The sequence below is a fragment of the Cupressus sempervirens genome, chromosome 3 (assembly GCF_028749045.1).
Source record: "Cupressus sempervirens isolate cs-2001-9-10 chromosome 3, ASM2874904v1, whole genome shotgun sequence".
Classification (NCBI taxonomy): domain Eukaryota; kingdom Viridiplantae; phylum Streptophyta; class Pinopsida; order Cupressales; family Cupressaceae; genus Cupressus; species Cupressus sempervirens.
Genome location: NC_143120.1, coordinates 1,001,494,591 through 1,001,517,882, shown reverse-complemented (window position 1 = coordinate 1,001,517,882; position 23,292 = coordinate 1,001,494,591). Strand labels below are relative to the sequence as shown.

Genomic DNA, 23,292 nt, shown 5'->3' with positions numbered 1-23,292 from the left:
AAAAACATATTTAAAGAAAAACTGAATATAGAAGAAAAGTTGGAAAAATTAAATAACGAAGTTATCAAAAAAGCAATGAATAACGAAACATATTTGCAAAAAAATGAATACCTATTAAAACAAGAAAAAAATTTAGCTAAAGAAGAGGTGTTTTGGAAACAAAAATCTAGAGAGATATGGCTAGCAGAAGGAGATCGTAATACAAAATACTTTCATACTAGTGCCTTACAACACAAAGCTACTAATAATATATCAAAAATAAAAGATACACAAGGAAATTCAATAGACAATCCAGTTGAAATCATAGGCATTTTTGTAGATTACTATAAAGATATCCTTAATAATTACGAATCATCTAACAGAGTAGCACAAGACGACATACTGAAAGCAATTCCTAAGGTCATCACAACAAAAGATAATAAATCTCTCAATAAACCTTTCTCTCTGCAAGAGATTAAAATAACTCTCTTTAATATCAATCTGGATAAATCTTCATGACCAGATGGATTTCAAGCTTTCTTTTTCCAAAAATGTTGAGAAATTATAAGAGTAGATTTGTGGAAAGCAATAGAAGCATCAAAAAATGGGGGGAAACTACTAGCGGAAATCAATCACAATTTTCTAACTCTAATCCCAAAGAAAAGTAAGGCTGAAGAATCAGCACACTTCAGACCTATTGCTCTTTGCAATACTATCTATGAAATTTTTTCTAAAGCTTTAGCAAACCGACTGAAAGAATATCTCCCTAAATTAATATCAAAAGAACAAACCGGGTTTGTACCCGAGAGATTCATTCTAGATGGCATATTAATCATACAAGAAACAATACATTCAGCATCAAAGAATAAAGAAGCATGCATGTTACTAAAACTAGAAATTCAAAAAGCATATGATAAAGTTGATTGGAGATTCCTATGTAAATCATTAGAAGCATTTGGATTTTCACATCAATGGATTAACATCATTTTCCAGTGTACATCAACCCTTAAAATTTCACTCCTTATAAACGAAACCCAAGAAGGTTTTTTTAGCATATATATGGGGATCCGAAAAGGTGACCCTATTTCTCCCTTCCTTTTCATCATCATGGCTGAAACCTTCGGGAGATCAATTAAGATAGCACAAATTGAAAAGAAAATTAAAAGAATTAAGGTCACAGAGAATGTGGTTAATACCACACATCAGCAATTCAATGATGACACAATACTAGCTCGAGTTAGTACCAAAAGAGAAACAGACAATATTAAAACAATCCTAAACAACTATACAAAAGCATCAGGGCCAAAAATTAATTCAGAAAATCAGAAAGAAAATTTCTAAATACACCATTACAGAGAGAAGAATATATCTGCAATGAAATAGGATACAAGAAAGGTACCTTCCCTTGTAAATATCTAAGAATATACCTAGATAGAGGTATCAAAAAGAACCAAAGTTGGGAGCAAACATTGGAAAGAATAGATAATCATATAAAAACATGGAAAGGAAAATGGTTAACCAAAGCTAAGAAAGCAACAAAAATCAAAGCAGTTCTATTAGCAATACCCATCTATCAACTAAAATGTTCACAATTACCAAAGAATATCAATTAGAAAATAGAAACGGAACTAAGAGATTTCTTTTGGAAAGGCATAGAGGATAAGAAGGCAGCTTTAATAAGATGGGAAAAAAATTTGTAGGCCTAAAGAAGCAAGGGCACTAGGAATTAAAAATCTAGATTGGTAAAATGAAGCATTAGGTGCAAAACAAGTCTGGAGAATGTATCAAGAAAGAGGCAGCAAATGGGCTAGAATTTTGTATAATAAATATTTGAATCCATCATATAGCGCATCATTATTAAGAACTAGGAACCCCCCCAAAGGTTTTGTGGCATGAAATTTTATGCTAAAATGTCGCCCCTTAATTGCAAAATATGCAACATGGGATATAGGTAGAGGAGACAAAGCCCTATTCTGGGAAGACTCTTGGAATGGGCACCCCCCTCTTGATCAATCTGATATAACTAACAATTCAAAAATTCTAATAATATCAATATGGGGAACCAAGGTAGAAGATTATATCCAACATGATCTCTCTAATAAAGAAGCGCCATGGAAACGGAAATCCTTAGAAAACAGAGGTCTCAACCCTGCTGACCAGGAGATATTAATAGCTATTCTTAGGGAGCATCCAATCAACTATTACAACAAGGAGGACAAGCTTATTTGTGCAGCTGCCAAAGACGGAATTTACAAGGTAAAGGAGGGATATAATCAAATAATAAATTCACAAAGATGGGAAGCAATAAAAATTCTTGTAAATCTTTGTTGGGAACTATCAAGTCTACCCAAAGCAGGTATTTTTCTATGGGCAGCCTCTCAAAACCAAATCCTAATAGCAAATAGGCCCTTCAAGATGCATCCTTTGCAAAGAAAACTCAAAAACTGCAGAGCATCTCTTATAACAATGCAAATATGTGGAGGAATGCTAGAAATGGCTTAAACTCAAACTGAACTAATCAGGCCCACTCCCAGGGATGTGGCAAGATCACCTAATTGGGTGGCCAAAAAAAAAAGTATACGGAAAACTCTCGAACATTACTCCAGCAATCCTAGAATGAGAGATATGGAAGGAAAGAAACAGACGGATCTTCAATGATAAAGAACTCAATATATCATCTCTCCTTAACAAGATTGAAACAAGTATTAAAGAAGTTATAAATTGTAATCTCAGAAAAACTTCCAAAGAAGAAGGTTCCTTCTCTGAATGGGATGCAGAAATAAAAAAAACTGGAAATATCTAATTAATCCACCCCTCATCTATAAAAACAAGAATAGAATAGCCAAAAAAGAATGCAAATGGGAACCCCCACCTAAAGGATGGAAGAAACTTAATTTTGATAGACCCTCTAGAGGTAACCCAAGAGTAGCAGGAGTAAGGTGTATAATTATGGAGGAATCCGAAAATTGGCTCATGAAACGAACTAAGCCCTTGGGAATAGTCTCAAATAATATGGTAGAATTAGAAGCAGTACATGAAGGGCAAAAACAGAGTATAAACTTAAAAATCAAGAAGATTATCATCGAAGGAGATTCACAGATCATCCTTAATGCGCTTAGAAAAGGGAAGACCCCTTTGGATATTAAATTCAAAACTAGAAAAAACAATCAGACTTTTGGATAAATTTGAAGAAGTAAGGCTTATACACATATATAGAGAAGGTAATATAGAAGCAGACCTATTAGCTAACAAAGGAATGGATGGAGAAAATATTAAAATGATTAATCAAATTTAGTTTGCTGAGGTAATCTTGACATTTAGACTTCTATAGCTTTCCCCTTTGACACTAGGTTATATGATTATCACATTAGGTGAGAATTTTGCTCCCATTTTTCAGCATATGTGGTTTCATCATTCTGATTTCTTGTGATCTTTGGCACTCCTTTTTATTATCTTCCGCGTTGCATGAACCATTACCCAATTGTATCGTGATTGCGTCATCACCGAACTCTTTCTAAATCTTTCCCGACTTCACTGAAGCTTCTATCAAATTTGTGTTGGGCCTTTTATCGCTGCATTTTTTCTTAAGAATCTAGTTTTTTCATGGGTAGGTGTCAACATGGATACTAATATCAGTCTGTGTCATGCTATTGAAGTCCGAACTATGGCCTTTCAAGGTAATGTAAAGCCTAAGAGATGAACTCGTTTGCTCAAACCCATAGACAATATGAGCAGGGTAACCATTAGTAGGGTTTTAGGAGAAGGCGTCTTTAATTATAACTTTTCATGGCATACTAATAGTGACATTACATGTTCCTGGATTGGATGCCTAGTTAGGGCCAAAGATTGGAAATGGGATATTATTTGGCTCTGCTATAACATATTTGATCCTATCTAGTTGGTAGGTCTAGAAAAGTTAGTCTTTAGCATTGATGAGAAGCTCAAAATCCCATTGCCAAAAGCTTGCATGGCTCACCCACCGGGGAGATTTGAGCTTACAACAGTTCCTAGGCACCCCACATTGGTTATCCAAGATAATATCCTCTTTTTTCATGAATGGTCTAATATGGAAGCCAATGTTCAATTTTTGCTACGCTAGAGAGGTACTGTAGAGGATCCTGCTAAGGATTTGTTATTGAATTACCTGAATGCCTTTGATGCTTACATTCATCCAAGAGTGGAGTTTGCAGACTTGGAAGGCGTGGAGATCTACCTTACTAATTTAGACAAGTCGAGCAAAAGAAGAAGCAGTATGAGTTTCCTTCTAGGTCTCGGGCCAAAGATATTAGCGAAGGTTCTGAAATCATCATGGTCTTTTGGAAGGAGGATGTTGGTGCATAGCTGGGATCATTTGTCTGGTTCTAGCAGCTTTTTGGTGCTCCTGATACTCTTGTGGACATGATGGCTCTTTCTCCCTCTCTACGGTGGGGCTTTTGGGTGGTTTTTTCTGTCAACTTTTCAAGTTGTATTCTGCTGGGGCTTTTTGGTTGGACAGTGGTGCACTTTCTTAGAATATTCTCAAATTTTAGGTCTTTCTGCATTCTACCCTAGGCTATCTTTTGGTTGCTTCAAGGCTATGGGTAGCTTCTGTGCTCGTCGGGTTATTGTATATATTTCTGATGTATATATATCATATCATGAACATATATCTTATGTTTACTCCGCCCTGTTGTTGCTTTCTTCGTTTCATCAGTGTTCTCGAGTTTGGCCCCTATTGGTGGTTTGTACTTTTGCTTCGACCATGGGACTTAGCTCTTGCTCTTTTTTGAGATCATTCCTTTTAGTATGATTACGGCTCTGTATATTTTTCATTTATGGTTGGTTTAGAAGCTTAATGTATCATGATAACTAGGTAGGAATAGCCCTCGCAAGCTTTATCTTTAATTACAAGGTTTCTTATTATCAAAAGAGGGAAACAGAATATTAGACATAGCTATTTAAAGATTGTTAAGCTACAACTTTAATGCTTAGGCTGTATAGCAAGACTATACTTACAAATTCTTCCTGTAATCTGTAATCTTATTCATTGGTTAAGCATAGGAACTCAAAGGATCTCAAGTGATATCAAATGCAGGGAAGATATTGTAGATTTCTAACATCACTCATAACATAAGCACCACTAAAAGTTAATGGTAATCCAATGCTCTAATCTAATAAACCTCAAAATCGGTAGGAGAGCAAAATGTTAATAGAAATAACATAGCAAATATAAGATGAGGATATATTCATAGCCAAAGTGTTATACACATTTGGCAGATTTCATCAATATAGAGTAGGATATTTACTGTTTGACTCTTATGCCTAATATTAGATAGTTTGAATTTATGTAATTAACTAATAATTATACTATGCACTAACTATTAATGTGGAGTTTTGAAATGTGGTAAAAACACCATAGGAAGGAAACAACAACATATTTAAAGGGCTCTGTTTTGTAGAGTCTTCCAAGTGTGTCGTTTGGTTTAGTTTACTCCTCCCTTGATTATTATTTCTCTCTGTAACTTTGGCTACTAATCCCCAATTGGAAGTTAGTCGTGTTTGGTCATGCAAATGCAAGACGAATCTTCACCATATGGTAGGACATTCGATTCATTAGTTTGATATCTTGTCTTTCCTCGAACACGTTCCCTTTTCCTTGGCAGTTTCTTTGTCATATATGGATTCATCAAATTTATATAAATTTGTAAGAAAGAACTCGTATTTACACTAGGGTATGCCCCTTTTAAAATTTGTATAATATACGACTTTGGCCCTAGGCAAGACTAGGAGTTTTCTTACTCCGTTATTTCCTACCAATGCCTATTTGAACAGAGAACTCAGTAAACTCCTTTTTATTCATCTAATATAATACAAGGCTTATATATATATATATATATATATATATATATATATATATATATATATATATATATATATATATATATATATATATAATTCATTATAGTGCACCTTTCACTCAACAACAATAAGAAAAAATACAAAGCAAAAATTAAATGATATTATAACATAATAATTATAGAACAATTAAGGTTTTATGCATGTGAAGGAAAAATGCAAAAAAGTGCAAAAAGCATACACAAAAAGGCAAGCACTTGTGCATTAAATATTGCTCTTTGTTGTTAGCAATGATAAAAAAATATCTCTCAAAACAAACTATTACCCTAGAAGGTCTTTTGATTTGGAAACATCAATTCTTTCAAAGCCCTAACTAAAGCAAAGCTGGTTTGCACAAATACCCCCTTCCACTCAGGTTGTGGGGCCCTATATCTGTTGTTGGACTATGCAAAAACGATGGGGACTGGATCCAAGTTACAAACTGTCAAAGGAGAGCCTTCAACCAAAATAAGCAACACATTACGAATTATGCAACTCCCTTTTGCGTATTGAAAAAGGTAGGCAAACAAATAGATTTTACAAAACCAAACATGCTACAAATTCCTTTGATGGCCTATAACCCATTTCAGGGGTAGCTAGGGAAAACTCTCCGCAAAGATATACATAAGAACATTACTTGTCTTTCAATTACAAGGACTACAATTACAACGACTACACTCTGGACGATGGGCTATGGGAAGTGGCTCGCAATCACATTACTAACCTCTTCTAGCCTAATCTTCGAAGATATTCCACTTCCCATATTAGTTCATCGCAAGCATCGGAGCCAACAAAAATCCCCTACGCTTCAGTCTAGCCACCACAAACAAACCTAGAGGATTCACAGTTGATGGTAGGGGAATATTCCTAAATTTCTCTGAGAAAAATTCGATAATATAAAATCCAGCAATTAGATCTCAAATGATGAATGGAATTGTTGCAATCATTAGGGATTGGTTTCTTTTTGTGGAGGCAAACTTGTCTCTAGCTTCAACTTTACAAACTGGTTATCCAATAAGCATAAGAAACAAGTAAATATTTCTGAACTCAAAGGTCTTATTTTTGTCGAATGCTTAAATCATGAGCTTAAGGATAATCAACTTATGAGTCCCACTTTCGTCTGTAAAGGCTTCATTGTTAAATGTTTTCCATGGGAAAAAAAAATCAATATTTCTAAGGTTGTTTTCTCATCTCTATATTGATGGATAGAGATTCCAAACTTTCCCGTGGAATTAATGCATGATAGTATTTTGTGTCACACATGTAATCTGTTGGGAGGCTTTAGTGATGTAGAGGAAAAATATGTAAACCTCTAGCAACATGAAAATCCTAGTGGAGCTCCTGGCCAATAGAGAGTTATCAAGCCCATTAAGATCATAACTAATTACACAATTTATGTGCTCCATCCTTCTCTCTACAATAGAGGGGTCCAATTAAAAATTGTATTTGCCAACCCAAATACATCAAGAGCCTTCTATGAACTCAACAACATTCTTGAACATAAAGATGGTAGGCTTCCACAATTCAAAATAAAGTCTAGTATGTTTTGGGACTGATTGTTTAATAATATTATGTTTCTAGGACTGATGCTAAAAATATTATGACAAAATCAGTCCCAGAAACATACCAAAATTCCTAAACTTGTTCAAAATGACATCGAAATCCAATTCTTAAAAATTAGGGGTTTCTGCCTTACTAGCCTTGGTTTAGATTTGGAACTAGAGGAAGGGGAAATTCCCCACTCAGACACTTCCCCCAACCCTATGCCCAACTGTGATTCAGTTAATCCCCTCATAGATTTCAACGACATCATACCTCCTACTACTTTGAAACAGCTTCACTCTAATATAGATATAGAAAAGACTAAGCATGAATAGGCAAATCAAAAAACATAACATGAAATAAAGAACAATGATAATGGAAAAGGAGAGATTATTGAAAAAGGAAATAAGGCCTCTCAAATTCCTAATAAAGAATTCACATCTAAGGAGGAAGGTACTCAGTGTAGAAAAAAGAAGGTGCCAGATGGACAATCTCCACCAAAATTTCAGAACAAAAGATCTCTGTTTGTCAAAAGACATAAGGAAAACATAAAAATTCTAGATAAGATCGTTAAAGAGAGATTAAATCTTATCCAATCATACCTCTTCAACATGTACCAATTTGATCTCAAACAACATTCAAGATGAATTCAAGACTATTGTCAATAATAGCACTATAATCTCAAGTAACCACATTAACAGGTAAGAATTTAGAATCAACTTTGAACTTATCTTTGGTCAGTCTAAAAATCCACTTTCGATAATGTAATCTCAAATGAAGAAGATTTCTCTAATAATTTTGATTTTGAATCAAACGATGAAATTAGTGAACCAGAGATAATGGATAAAAGATGGTTAGTAGAAAGAATCTTGGAAATAGATGACTTGGAATCAGAAGAAGATTAGCACTATCCTTGAAATCTGCAAATAAGATATTGGTAAATCTTGGTGTTACACCAGTGCAAGGGGACATTAGAACGAGTTTCAAGTGTGGGAAAAAAAAGGGTCTCAATCTAAGGATGGTGGAGGTGCAAAGGCGGGATGGAAGGGAGGTTGCATAGCATACGTATATGTATGTGTGTGTGTGTGTGTGTGAGACTCAAAATGCTAATTATGAAATGATACTTCAATATAACATACCAAATATAGTTGAATATAGAAAATTGAAATGCAATTGAATGGCTAGTGAGGTGATCTTTGACTTCTATAAGACATGACATTTCCACCACAAAATGAGATTCTTTTGTGCTATAATTTTGAGATCCACCTTTGCAAGATCAGAGTATCCTACAAGTTACAAGTTTAGAACATAATATTAAAATAACTCATAAGTAACAATTAAGAGAACTTATAATTATAAAGAGTTTAGAACAATGAATCAAGATTTAAGGATTACCTAAAAGACTAGCAAATTTCGACCACTTGGTGCAAATCTCACTGGCAGTCTCAATATCATACATCCTGGCAATGCGCCAAAAGAACCCATTCTTCACCTCATCATCCTAAAATGGTGTGATTCTACGAGGCCTAGGCATGTACCACTTCGGGTTCAATGCATAGGCAACCATGTGCAAAGGAGTGTTTAGCTTCTCCCACTTGCGGTAAATGATAGGCTCAATGTGCTCCGTATAGAATGCTATAGTGGGGTCTCTCTCACACACAAAAGGCCTCATATGCCCAAGCATGGAATCAATGCACTAATAAACCTCTCCAAGGCTACGTGAATCTGCATCTTCGTATCTAATCACCTGAAACACTAGAGTAATAATGGAGACTATGTATTTTACAACACTTCAAAAAACTGATCACTCTTCACTGCCTCCTTTACTCACTTCCTCTGCTCTGTTCTAAACTTAGGCCATCGATTCCATTCTTGTGCCATAACCATGAGTTGCAATGGCTCTTGCAACTCAATCATTCTCTCCAAGAGAATATAATATCAGGTGTATTTGGACTCAATTGGTTTTAAGAATTGCTTCTTTGCGAAGCTCTTGAAAAGTGCATGTGATGTATGATGATTGCAAATAAACATCTACACCTCTCTCTCATCATTAACCACCCGTCTAATCCAGACAATTTTTCCCATGTCATTGAGTACATTGTTCATGGCATGCACACAACATGGAGTTCACCAAATATGCCTATTGGCTACCTCAACAAGCCTCCCTGAGGCTTTGCACACATGTGTTGCATTTGTCACAACTTGGACCACATTTTGTGGCCCAACCTCCTCAATGGCTTCCCTAAGCACATGAAACTAAAAATCAACGTCTTTATGATGGCCTGAACAATCAACTGCCCTCAAAAAGTATGGGTCCTCGGTGCATATGACCATAATATTGATGAGTGGACGATGACTAATGTTTGTCCACCCATCAATGATAATGCTGCAGCCTGAGTCCATCCAACATGCCTTCATTTGCTCCATCAAGATCTCAACCTTGTCATAGGCCCTATCCAACACTGTGGTTCTCAACTTGTGGTCACCTGGAGGCACATATGATGGCTCTCCCTCTTTCACTGCCACAGACATCATCCTCACAAAATAGGGCCATCAAGCCACATGTGTAGGGATGTCATTGGCAAAGAAGAGATCACCAACAACGTCATCTAATCGCTCCCTTGTGTGCATGTTTGTGTGCATGTTAAATAAATGAGCAATGGGATTACTACAACTACGACTTGTAGTTGCTTTCCATTTCCCCCGGCTACTATCCCTTGCTGAACTATGTGTAGGTGAAGAAAAGGATGGTGTAGGTGACATGGTCCCTTCTCTCTGATGCAAGATACATGTAGATATATCTAACTAACCCTATAATTGTTGTATACTCTGTACCTATTGCCTAGCAACCAAAGATCTAGGCACTAGGACTTCAATATCATCAAAAAAGCCCCATAGTTTGTTAACTTAAATTCTATATTTCACATTCTCGAGATTTGCCAAGAATAAGCATGAGGTCACACCATAACCAATCCAAAAAAGGTGAGCATTAACTAATGCTATCAAACCATTCTTCGCCACACATGTTACACTTCCATTTCCGTGTGCCACCACCTATCGGTGTGAAGCGTGCAATTTTCATAGAAAATTGTTTAAGAGGGCACTTTGGATCATAAGGACCTATAGCAAACTCTGTCAAAATCTGTGAAGGGCAATCAATAAAAGACACCCCTAGTGCAACATAAGGAGGCACTTCCTCAGATTGGGATCTACATTAGCCCCAAGATCACTTCCCTCAGGCTCAAGCTCATAATCAAATGCACTTCCCTCATTAATTTGCATGTCTTGTACACTTTGACTGGATCTAGATGTCATTTAGAAAACTACACTTCACAAAATAAAAATGATTATTAATCATGATACGTTTCAGCCCAAGTAAAAAATGGTAAGCTAAATACGTTTCATCCCATTTTAATAACAAAAAATTAATATAAAAATCATAGAACTATATTAATAATAAAAATTGAAAATAAAAAACAATAAAGTAACACTAAAGTTAAGAACTATCAACTATCAAGAAGATTCAAGAATGAAACATTCAAAAATTAATTTTTAAATGCAAAGCATAAAGTAACTACTAAATATAAATTGATTTCTAAAACAAATAAAATACTGTAAAATAAACAAAAAAACCTACCTTGAACTTGATGAGACACTTGCCAAATCAAATCTTCTTCCTCCTCTTGCTCTTCTTGATCTTACAATCCCTTGCAAAATCACCCACTAAGCTCTCACAAACTCCTCCAACCCCTTTTGCTCACTTCTTGCTCCTCGCTGCTCCAAAACAATGAAATGGAAACATGAAATGAAAGTGAGATGTATTGGCCTTATTAAGCCTTGAAATAGACCTCATAGGACCCACACCCAATTAGGGTTGCCTTGCTAAACAAAATTAAAAAACAAAAAAAAGTGGGTTTTTTTAACTTTTCAATGAAGGCGTCGATCTCACCCCACACATACCCTGTGCACACTCCATGCATTCCCAAGTGCACAATCTTGCACCCCGAACGCACCCACGTCCCGCCCAGGTGCATCGGTCGTGGTGTGATTGCGTTTTGGCCACGGCGAGGGTACTCAGGTGTGCAACATACCTACATCAACGACATACGTGCACTCGAGCACACACCCTTGCACCTCCACACCCCAAACACACCCACACCCCGAACGCAACCGCGACCTGCCCAAGTGTGTCAGCCATGGTGCGGCCGTGTTTTACATGGTGGGGTACTCGGGTGCGTGACGTACCTACACCAGGGATGTACGCGCACCTAGTTTGTGGGGTTTTGTGATGGGGTTACACTGGTAAATTTTATATCCATACTCCTACTAATAAAGTCACAATGCTACAACATTATTATATTCTCTAAACATAATATAAATTATACTCTGATAGAAGTTATTTACATCAATTTTTGGTAGTTTATAATGTAGCCATATAACTAAGATAGGAAAAGCCTAAGGTTAAGAATTCAGCTTTATAATCATTAATCTATTTATTCATAGTATTGAATAACGGATTTCATATACTTTTTTAAGAATCTCTAATTCAACCACAATAATTAAATCTAATTGCGATAGGAAAAGCGTGAGGTTCAGAATTCAGCTTTATAATCATTAATCTATTTATTCATAGTACTAAATAATGGATTTCATATACTTTTTTAAGAAACTCTAATTCAACCGCAATAATTAAATCTGATTATAACAAAATATGACTCCTAGTAAACCAATTAACCTTCTTAATATGATACGATATGTTTTAACTCACATTTAACAAAAACTATAGTTTGTTAAAAAATTGAGCCAATTTACCAAACCTCTTCTAGTAATACGTCTAAAGGAGATATGTTTGCTTTTAATTTCAGTATTATTATTATAAATATTTTGTCTATATTAAATAGCTAACAATAATCTTGGTCAAGATGTGTTGAGTTTGTAGGCACAATCAACACTATTAAAGATAAGGTTGGAGAAGGACTCTCTTTCACACTACTGTTGTTTCTTTTATGTCAGATGGACAGATTAAGCATGGATAATCTCTGAGAACATAAGTAAACTAAAAGATTTATAAACCTTTCAAAGCAAGGCTATGCCCTAATAAGTTTTTGTAAAAATAGGTATGCCTCGTTAAGCTTTATGTATTTTGTATTCTGGAATAGGTCCCAAGAAAGACTAGAGGTTTTCTTCTCCGTTCATTCCTATGGACACTGTATAATTTAATTTAATTAATAAAAAATTTGGCCTTGACCTTTTACCAATCAAAAAAATAATTATTATAGTACAATTTTGCTTTTGTGAATTTAATAGAAATAGAAAATTTTAATAATACAATTGAAAATTTTGTAGATATTTTTATTGACAATTTTTCAGTGTAACGTGGGTGCGCGCACCCGAGTCAAAACCCTGGCACACCCGGTGCGGGTGCGTCACACACCCAAGTACCCTCGACAGCAGCTTTTCTGCCGCCGCACCCGCGCCACACTGGTTGAGCTCCCGGGCGGGACATGGTGCTCAAGTGCTTCCCAGGTGCACGGGTGCTCGCAGGGTGCTTCTTGGATGCTCGCAGGGTGCTCCGAGAAGAGGCTGAAAAAAGTTCTAAAAACATGTGTTTTTGCATTTTTTTTTGCTTTTGTTTTTTAAGTACGTTAACCCTAATTGGGTGTGGGTCCCATGTCGTCTATTTGAAGGCTTAATAAGACCAATAGGCCTCATTTTCATTTCACCATTTCATTTCATTGTTTTGGAGCAGCAAGGAGCTAAGCGAGAAAGAGTGTTTGGAGGAGCTTCTGAGAGATTAGTGGGTGGTTTTGCAAGGGATTGCAAGATCAAGAAGAGCAAGAGGAGCAAAAAGGTTTGATTTGGCAATTGTCTCCTCAAGTTCAAGCCTTCAAGGTAGGGTTTTTTTATTTTACTTAGTTTTTTTTGTTTTAAAAATCAATTTATAATTTTTTAATTTAGTGTTTAGTATTTACTATTTAGTTTTAGTAAGTTACTTTCAAGTTTCATTCTTGAATTTTGTTGATAGTTGATAGTTCTTAGTTCTATGATCTTTATTATCTATATTAATTTTTAATTTTTTTCATTGTTCATAAAATAAAAATATGGCAATATGGCATATGCTGAAACGTATTTAGTATTTAGCTTCATTTTTTAATACTTTAAATTTATAAATAGTAAATGCTAAAATTAAATACTAAAGTTTTAGGTTTTAATTTTTAAATTATTTTTACTTGGGCTGAAATGTATCATGATCATTTTTATAATTTTATTTTCATTTTGTGAAATGCAATTTCATAAATGGCTTCTAGATCCAACCAAAGTGCAGAAGACATGAAAATTAATAAGGCAAGTGCATCTGATTATGAGCCTGAACCTGAGCCTAAACGAAGTGATCATGGGGCTGATGTAGGTGGTCAATCTAAGGTTGAAGAAAAGCCTCCTTACGTTGCACTAGGGGTGCCTTCTACTAATTGCCCTTCAGAAATTTTGACGAAGTATGGTAAGGGTCCTTATGATCCAAAGTCCACTCTTAAACAGTTTGCTACAAAAATTACACGCCCTACACCTTCAGGTGGTGGCACACGTAAATGGAAGTACAATATATGTGGAGCATAATTGTTTGGCAGCATTACAAGAGTTAATTCACACCACCTTTTTTGGAGTGGCTATGGTGTGAACCCATGCATATTCTTGTCAAATCCTGAGAATGTCAAATACGGAATTGAAGTGAATAAACTATGGGGCATTCCTGATAATAGTGATGTTCCAATGCCTAGATCTTTGTCTGCTAGGCAACAGGTACAGAATATACAGCAGTTACAGGGGCAGCGAGATACATCTACTCGTATCTTGCATCAGAGAGCAGGGACTATGTCACCTACACCATCATTTTCCTCACCTACACAGTTCAACAAGGGACAACAATAGGGGGAAACGGAAAGCATCTACAAGTCGTAGTAGTAGTAACCCCATTGCTCATTTATTTAACCTGCATGCAAGGGACTGGTTAGATGATTTGTTGGTGATTTCTTCTTTACCAATGGCATCTCTATACATGTGGCTCGATCTCCCTATTTTGTGAGGATGATGACCATGGCAATGAACAAAGGAGAGCCATCATATGTGCCACCAGGTGACCACAAGTTGAGGACTACAGTGTTGGATAAAGCCTATGACAAGGTTGGGATCTTGATGGAGCAAATAGAAGCATGTTGGATGGAGTCAGGTTGCAGCATTATCATGGATGGGTGGACGGACATTAGTCATCGTCCACTCATTAACATTATGGTTATATGCACCGAGGGCCCATACTTTTTGAAGGCAATTGATTGTTCAAAGCATCGTAAAGATGCTGATTTTCAGTTTCATGTGCTTAGGGAAGCCATTGAGGAGGTTGGACCACAAAATGTGGTCCAAGTTGTGACAGATGCAGTACATGTGTGCAAAGCTGCAGAGAGGCTTGTTGAGTCTGCTTATAGGCATATTTGGTGGACTCCGTGTTGTGTGCATACCATGAACAATGCACTCAAAGACATGGGGAAAATAGAGTGGATTAGAAAGGTGGTTAATGATGGGAGAGAGGTGCAGATGTTTATCTGCAATCACCATACATCATATGCACTTTTCAGGAGCTTCGCAAAGAAGCAATTCCCAAAACTAGTTGAGATTAGGTATGCATCATATTATATTCTCTTGGAGAGAATGATTGAGTTGCAAGAGCCATTACAACTCATGGTTATGACACAAGAATGGAATTGATGGCCTGAGTCCAAAACAAAGCAAGGGAAGAGGGTAAAGGAGACAATGAAGAGTGATCAGTTTTGGAGTGATGCAAAATACACAATCTCCATCATTACTCGAGTGTTTCAAATGATCAAATATGGAGATGCAGATTCACCTAGCCTTAGAGAGGTTTATGAGTGCATTGATTCCATGCTTGGGTAGATGAGGGCTGTTGTGCGTGAGAGAGACCCCACTCTAGCATTCTATACGGAGCACATTGAGCCTATCATTCACCGCAAGTGGGAGAAGTTGAACACTCCTTTGCACATGGCTGCCTATGCATTGAACCCAAACTGGTACATACCTAGGCCTGGTAGAGTCGCACCACTTCGGGATGATGAGGTGAAGAATGGGTTCTTTCGATGCATTGCCAAAATGTATGATATTGAGACTGCTAATGAGATTCGCACCGAGTGGTCCAAATTTGCTAGTCTTTCAGGTAAACCTTAAATCTTGATTCAATGCTCTAAACTCTTTATAATTATAAGTTCCTTTAATAATTAATTGTCACTTTACTTATAAGTTATAACTTTACTTAAGTTATTTATAATTTTAATATTATGTTGTAAACTTTAAAACTTGTAACTTGTAGGATACTCGGATATTGCAAAGGTGGATCTCAAAACCATGGCACAAAAAAATCCCATTTCGTGGTGGAAATGTCATGGGTCACAGAAGTTAAAGATCACCTCACTAGCCATCCAACTGCTTTCTCAAGTTTGTAATACTAATAACTAATTCCAGCCCTTTATAATCTTAACTTGAAGAGTTTTACCTTGCTGATTTTAATTTATGATTCATTGATTCAATACTTATTAATCATCGATTTACCATTTATCATTTGTTAGAAATTGTATGAACATTTGTTTGTAACTTGTAAGTTGTAACTTTCAACTTTGTTATATCATGCGTCTAGCTCCTTAGCTGCAGAGAGGAATTGGTCCACCTATAGCTTCATTCACTCTGTTAAGAGGAACTGACTTACCTCTAAGAGAGCGGAGAAGTTGGTTGTTGTACATGGTTACTTGCGGCTCAAAGATCGCAAGACATGCGAGTACAAGGAAAGCCCTGTAGCATGATGGGATGTGGAGCCAGAGGATCCAACTCAAATTGATAAGGATGCCGATGCAAAAGCCAATGTAAGGCTAGTTGGTGTTCCTTTAGAGGATCGGGATCTTACCCACAAGGAGTCTAGTAGTTCCAGTGATAAGGACTTCGGCATAGTGGATGATTAGAGAGCACTTGAGATGATTCCATTCTCATTATTGACATTTTGTCATTTTCTTGATTATACTCACTTTGATATGGCTATGATACATTATTATTATTTCACTGTTTCATGCTATTCGTCTCATTGTCATCATGAGCATCTTTATGATACATGATATTCATAGAATCATATTTGAACAAACAATGAATTTTGAATCTTGCATCTTGAACTAAGTTAATTTGTCAAATGGTCATTAGTAATGGTTATGACGTTTCAAGTTTCAAATTTGAATTTATGGTTTGTGAATCGCATTTCAATTTTCTCTATTCATTGTAGTCAACTATATTTGGTATGTTAACATTACATTGTTATATAATATATTGAAGTATCATTTCATAATTAGCATTTTCAGTCATATATATACTATGCAACCACCCCCCCCCCCCCCCTCCAAAACCCCCCCTCTGCTCCCCCGCTGTCCTCAAATTGAGGCTTTTTTTTCCCGTACCCGAAACTCGTCCCAACATCCCCCCGCACCCCTACGCCTGGGTAACATTGCAATTTTTATTTTGATTTTGTTAATGAAAGAAGTTAAAAAATAGTACCAAATTATTTTTTTTTTTTTTGGTCAATAATAAACCTAAGTCAAGATTGATTATTATTATTTATCAAAGTCAAGTAGATTTGAACCCAAGAACTCCCAGATCAGACGCTCACAATTTACCATTGTGTTGTAGGGTCTTGCCTAGTACCAAATTATTATTACTATTTGGCATTAGAATCCTTTTTTCCTACAATTTGGCTCTTACATTATCTACATCAATTACTAGAAAAAAAAATTATCTTTATTTATTATATAATAATTTTATTATTATTCATGAATTTTTGCTACTTTATTTTGATTTACTAAATAATGCATTTATTTAAAAGGTTAAACTATTAATGAGAGGTATAGTTTTAATATTTAATTTGACAACTAATAATATTTTATTTTATTTTTAATTTACAATTTTTTTTAGAAATGAGTTAATTTATTATAAATACAAAAGCACTCATTATATATAAATATGTTATAATTTAATATATTTCAAATATTTAATATAGTATCAGCTTAAATAAAATAGTATAAATTAGAATAATTTTAACAAAGCAATTTGTTATAGAGATCCTATTGACTCACTTTCTGTCAATATCTCCACCTCTTCCTTATCCAATCTATTTAGTTATACTTGAATAATTCAAAAATCCTCACCTTTATATTATTAGAAGAAAGAATTTAAACTATTTATTAAGTTCAAGAATTGTATGACAATTTAATGCAATGACTAAGTCACTAAAATATATATGAGAAATTAAGTAGAACAATTCTTCAAAGATCGGGCTTTTTCAAAACAAAAACCAAAAAAGTAAAAAGCATTGCCAAACTTATAAGTTGTGATCATTTTCTTCAATTCTTTTACTAGCACAATTAAACAGTATTTGTATTGATATGGAAGAAATGTCACGGAAACAGCCAACTCAAAACTGACCTATCATAAGCCCTGTGATAATAGATCTATATTTGACTAGTGTGCATAACACAACAAAAATAATGGAAATAGTCCAGATATACAAACAATTATTAGACTATGTTTCAACAGAGCTTGAATGAAAGCAATATAACTACCAAATCTAAAATCATGCATTCACAACCATAAAATTGAAAAAACGAGTGAAAAAAGAAGATGCATACTAACCTGGATATAAAGTCCACCATTGGTTGAACTCCCCATGTTGTTAATATCTACAACTTTTACTGATACAATGTCAGGACTGTTGGTTTCCACGAATAGTGGGATAAGGCCACGAGCTTCAAAAAATGGAAAGCCTGCAAAAAATACATGACAGATTTAACATGATAATCATTATAAATGTTAACCCTTGGCTATTGACCAACTTATATACTCTTGACACGGAAAGCATATACACACCCAAATTATCCTGATATGTAATATTAAGGAGCTGACGAGACCCCACGGAAAGGTCAAAAACATGAAAAGGGAAATCTTCAGTCTCAGCTGCCATTTGAGATATCTGATCATGAAAACATTGTTTAAATTATAATTATATCAAAACACATGTTAGTTTTCTTTAAAAAAGTTAATTAGATACAAAAGGGAATAGTAAAAAGCAGTACATTCAAAAAAATCAGAAAGAAAAAACCTATCAATTCTCTCATACATAGTTTCCCTCAAAAGCCTCTGTCTAGAACATTATCATTTGTAGACACTTAAATTCGTAAATTTGTTAAGAATTTCAGTCTATTGATAAGTAGGAGATGATTTCCACAGCTAGTCAAATTGTGATGTGAATATCAGGATTTAACTGTGTGATTTTGAGTCAAACTGGATGACCCATGTTTCATGAGTAGTGATTCAACATGAATCCATCTCTCATGAGAATAAATGGAACACTTAGCACTCATTGGATCTAGGTGATGCTCACAGGGGTGAAGCACCGGGACTTCCCGGGAGGTCACCCATCCCAGTACTACTTGATGAGCTTAAGGGGCTTTCTAATGAATGGTTCATAAGGCACAACACTTGGTGAAGGTTTTGCAAATGGGGTTGCAAGCTTTGGGTTTAACTGTGGAGGAAACTCCGTAGTTAAGCGCGCTCAGGCTGGAGTAGTACTGGGATGGGTGACCTCCCGGGAAGTCCCGGTGCTTCACCCCTGTGAGCATCACCTAGATCCAATGAGTGCTAAGTGTTCCATTTATTCTCATGAGAGATGGATTCATGTTGAATCACTACTCATGAAACATGGGTCATCCAGTTTGACTCAAAATCACAGAGTTAAATCCTGATATTCACATCACAATTTCAGTCTACCCAGATATTCTTAAAATTAAAAAATGTTTAGCTGGGCTATGAAATAAATATAATACAACACGAACTCAATTTCTAAATTATCTTAATCTCCTGATTATAATTTACGCAAAAAACTTGGATCTTTGAAAACATCAATAAATGGCTCCTTTCATCAGGCCATAATATGTTGGGTTTTCAATAATATAGAACATTTGTTTCTTTGTATTTTTATTTTAATTGATCCGTAAACCCCATAGGCAGACCATTTGAGGAAACATCAGTGCAATCTTGTATTCAACGTTTGTTAATTTGATTTTTAACAGATTTCTGCTAAAATAAAGCAACATGGAGGGATAATATTAATCATGAACAGAACATCTCTATTACAGACCATTTGTGTCTTGGGAAACTTATAGCACCATTACATTAAAACTTAATTGAATGACAACACAAACAAAGGATACCTCAAAAGATTTACCATGAAGAAGCCTATGTGGGAAACAATTCAACAAAAATCTCCATTATTTTAGATTTTTATATAAACCTGCTCCCTCAAGCATTGCTTAGGCTACCACAACTTGGTGTGGGATTGCATCGAACCATTTATGGTTTCAATATATCTGTAATCCCAAGCAAGTATAGTGACAGGGCTGACTATCTTGCCGCATCAGCAACCTTATTGATTCCACAGAAGGATTTTGATGATAATCTGTATCAGCTTGAGTTGAAAGGAAATTAAATTCCTAAAGGCCTGGTTTCTCTTGAGAAGCTTCTAAACACGCATGACAGGTATGTCAAGGAGAAACAGCAATCTAGAACTATCTCTACCATGGTGAGCAATACAATTTTTGATCAGAGGCTGATTCGAAAATGGTAAACATTAGAAAGTTTTGTACTTCAGAGGAAAGGGAGAAATTCATTTCTATGTTGCCTCAATAAATGGATGTTTTGGCATATTCATATGATGATCTCAAATCCTTTTGCCTAAAGGTGGCACAACATCAAAAACCCCTTAAGCTTGGTATCATTCCAATCTGACAGAAGCAAAGGCAATATAATCCAAAGATTTCAGGAACAATACTCTTTGAAATTTAGAAGATGCTTGATGCACGGATAACCCTCCCTATCCACCACTTGACATAGATAGCAAATATAGTCCCAGTTCGTCAAAACTATGGAGAAATCCACATTTGTCAATTTCAGGAACCTCAAACATCAGCACAGAAGCTGTGGTGGTTCTTCTCTTGGACAATCAAAGGCAAAGTGCCCCATTGGATCATTGGCCGACCTTTTGCATCATACTGGATGCATCTTCATTTATAATTATTATTGTTATTATTATTACTCGTATCTCCACATTGGTTATTCCAATATCTATCAGATGATGCAGTTGTATTTGTCGGCTGAGGTTTCCCTGCAGCTACAGGTGTGGACAGCTCTTGTGTGAACAACACTTGTTGACTATGAGTCTTCATAGTATATGGGCATTTCTTTGTGGAAAATATAATATGGTATAGTAAATACATTTCAAAAGAGATATGAAATGGTGCTTGTTGAAAATGAATTGATGTTTCACACGATCTATTCTTCAAAAGTAATATGAAATGGTACTTGTTGAAAATGAATTGATGTTTCTACTACGTTCTAAACTAATTGATGCCAAATCAAATTACTTTGAAAATAACCTGAGTGGACATCTCAGTCTTACTCCAAACGATGTTTGAAAGGTCACATTGGTTCATTTTCTTTCTTAAAACATTGTGTTTATTATGCCTTTATCTAAAGTCAGTTTTGAAAGTTCAAAGGTTCCAACTGTCATATTTCCTTATAAATATTTCCTCCTATCATAAGGTAGGATGGGAATTTGAAGATGAATACATGAGCAATCACAATATTCCAAACTTCAACATGTATTGGAGGAAGACACTGAAATATATATGAAAAAATCTGAAAATTCTGCAACAGTAGTAACTGAGTAATACAGAAGAGGAATGTTTGTGGCAGAGGTCAGAATAAGATGTGTGACAGTGTACAGAGAAGGAACTAGAGAGCATGTTTTTAAGATCATCTCAGGTTTAAAGTTTATTTTCAGTTTGATTTGTTAACGGAGAATTATTGGCATTCAGTACAGTGATATCAGACTTCTGTCAAAATTTTCAATTCAGTCTTACTGTACAGAGATAATTAAAAGTGTGGTGAACTTTCAGAGTTTCAATTTAGTTTTACTATATAGAGAAATCAGAAATTATTTAAAGCAAATTGAATTTGAATTTGAATTCTAAATCAGTGTTATTGAGTAGGTGCTCAGTTTTAAGAGAGTTGTAGCTCTAAGCAGAGCTGTTGATGCTCCTAAGGGTTGAAGCCCTTAAAACTTGTAAGTGAAGTTTATTCAGGTGGCTGGATTAGGACATTAAATCCTAGCAGCCTTGGAGTTGGTGGTTTTTCCCGAGTTGGGTTTCCACATTACATGTTGTGCATCATGTCTTGAATTGTCTCTATTTACTTTTGTTACTATTTAATACATAAATTCAGACTAGTCACCAAAAGAACATTAAAAGAATAAATTGGCTTAAAGTCTTGGAACACATCTTCACTATGGCTACTACCCTCATTTATTGGCTGTCTCATTATTCATTCTTTATCATATACTACACTCCATCACTCCCAAATCTATATAGGAAATGGCACCAAACGTTTGCCCCTTTAGGTAACAGGCTAATACATACAAGAATATATAGTAACGGGATGAATTGTTAAGCAACACAAAGTATCAAAGAACTCGCCTAGCTGTCTTTATTAATATCACAAAATGTTTACATCTATATATCAGACATACTCACAATGCCAACACAATAATTACTCCCCTATCATCATTCTTCTTAGACTTAAGTACATGTCATATGTGAGTCTAAAAGGTGTACAACTACCAACCATCATGACCAACCCAAACTACCTACCCTTCAAACACAATAACAAATATTAACATCTAATTTTTCTGACAACAATCACATTTTGGTTCATCTTACAACCGACCTACTCATTCTATTGTTATATGTAGTCCAAAAGAATTCATGGTCAATAGTTATAAAGAAATTGTATATTTTTCTAAATTGAAGTGATTTATTTTTTCAACTGGTTACAGGGGACATATGTCTATCCTGGGGATGGCAAGGGACGTCCCTAGTGCTCGACATTACCATCCCCACGATTTTGGGACATGGCAAAAATCTGCAGTTGGGTACGCCTAGGGTACATCCCCGTACTATCCCCAAAACATCCATGATACACAGATTTTAGGCCCAAAAACATCATCGGAAATGCTGGTGATTTATCATTCAAAGGATTACCTTGGATTTATTAGCCTACGTATCATGATCATTATTACTAAAGATCTGGGAAAGAAGCTCTAGAAAGAAAGAAAAAACCTAGATCATTTCCTTCAACTAATTGATGAATTACTTGGCAACTTGGAGAAAGTGAAATTCGGCGACTTGGAGAAAGTGAGGAATCCCTTATCTAACCTATACAACTCCAAAAAGTAACAAGAGTAATTCCACACATCCACATCCTACTCTACCTTGAATTTTATGGCAACAATAAATGAATCTACCTGATTTCACTTTCAAAGAAGGTGAATAAGATTGACAACCGCTAAAACAGGTTGCCAAACACCCAAAGTAGATGCTTGGAATCCCAAGGGTTGGAAAACAAGAACACAAACCTCAAGAAGTCTAAATTAACAAACACATTAATTTTCATTGCAACATCCAAATGCCCATTTTCACATCTATTACCACTATTGTTCACTAGGTGACCAATCAATAAACAATGGCAATCCTATCAATGGGAGCCAAAACTTAATTTTTTGAAGTTAAAAATTTCTTCATCCTCAAAATATTTGAAATCATCATAAGTCTTTAACAACCTTCTATACACCTCCTCATTATGCCCAACAATCAAAAATGACTCCCCAACACTACAATATGCTTAAATCAAAACCAATAAAATTAGATTAATACCAACATTTCAATCTTCAAATATGATGCAACTTTTAAA

The 23,292-nt window shown here is 35.4% G+C and overlaps 1 protein-coding gene across 1 annotated transcript in view; it reads right to left on the bottom strand.

Moving 5' to 3' along the window:
* EMB3012 (embryo defective 3012) overlaps positions 1 to 23,292 on the bottom strand; it is a 278,503-nt gene that overhangs the window by 88,989 nt on the left and 166,222 nt on the right. Inside the window, exons 26-27 of the mRNA XM_089822791.1 lie at positions 18,358 to 18,460; positions 18,124 to 18,254 (exon numbers count right to left, since the gene is read on the bottom strand). Coding sequence (XP_089678917.1) covers positions 18,124 to 18,254; positions 18,358 to 18,460 — 234 coding nt within the window. The remainder of the gene's footprint in view (positions 1 to 18,123; positions 18,255 to 18,357; positions 18,461 to 23,292) is intronic.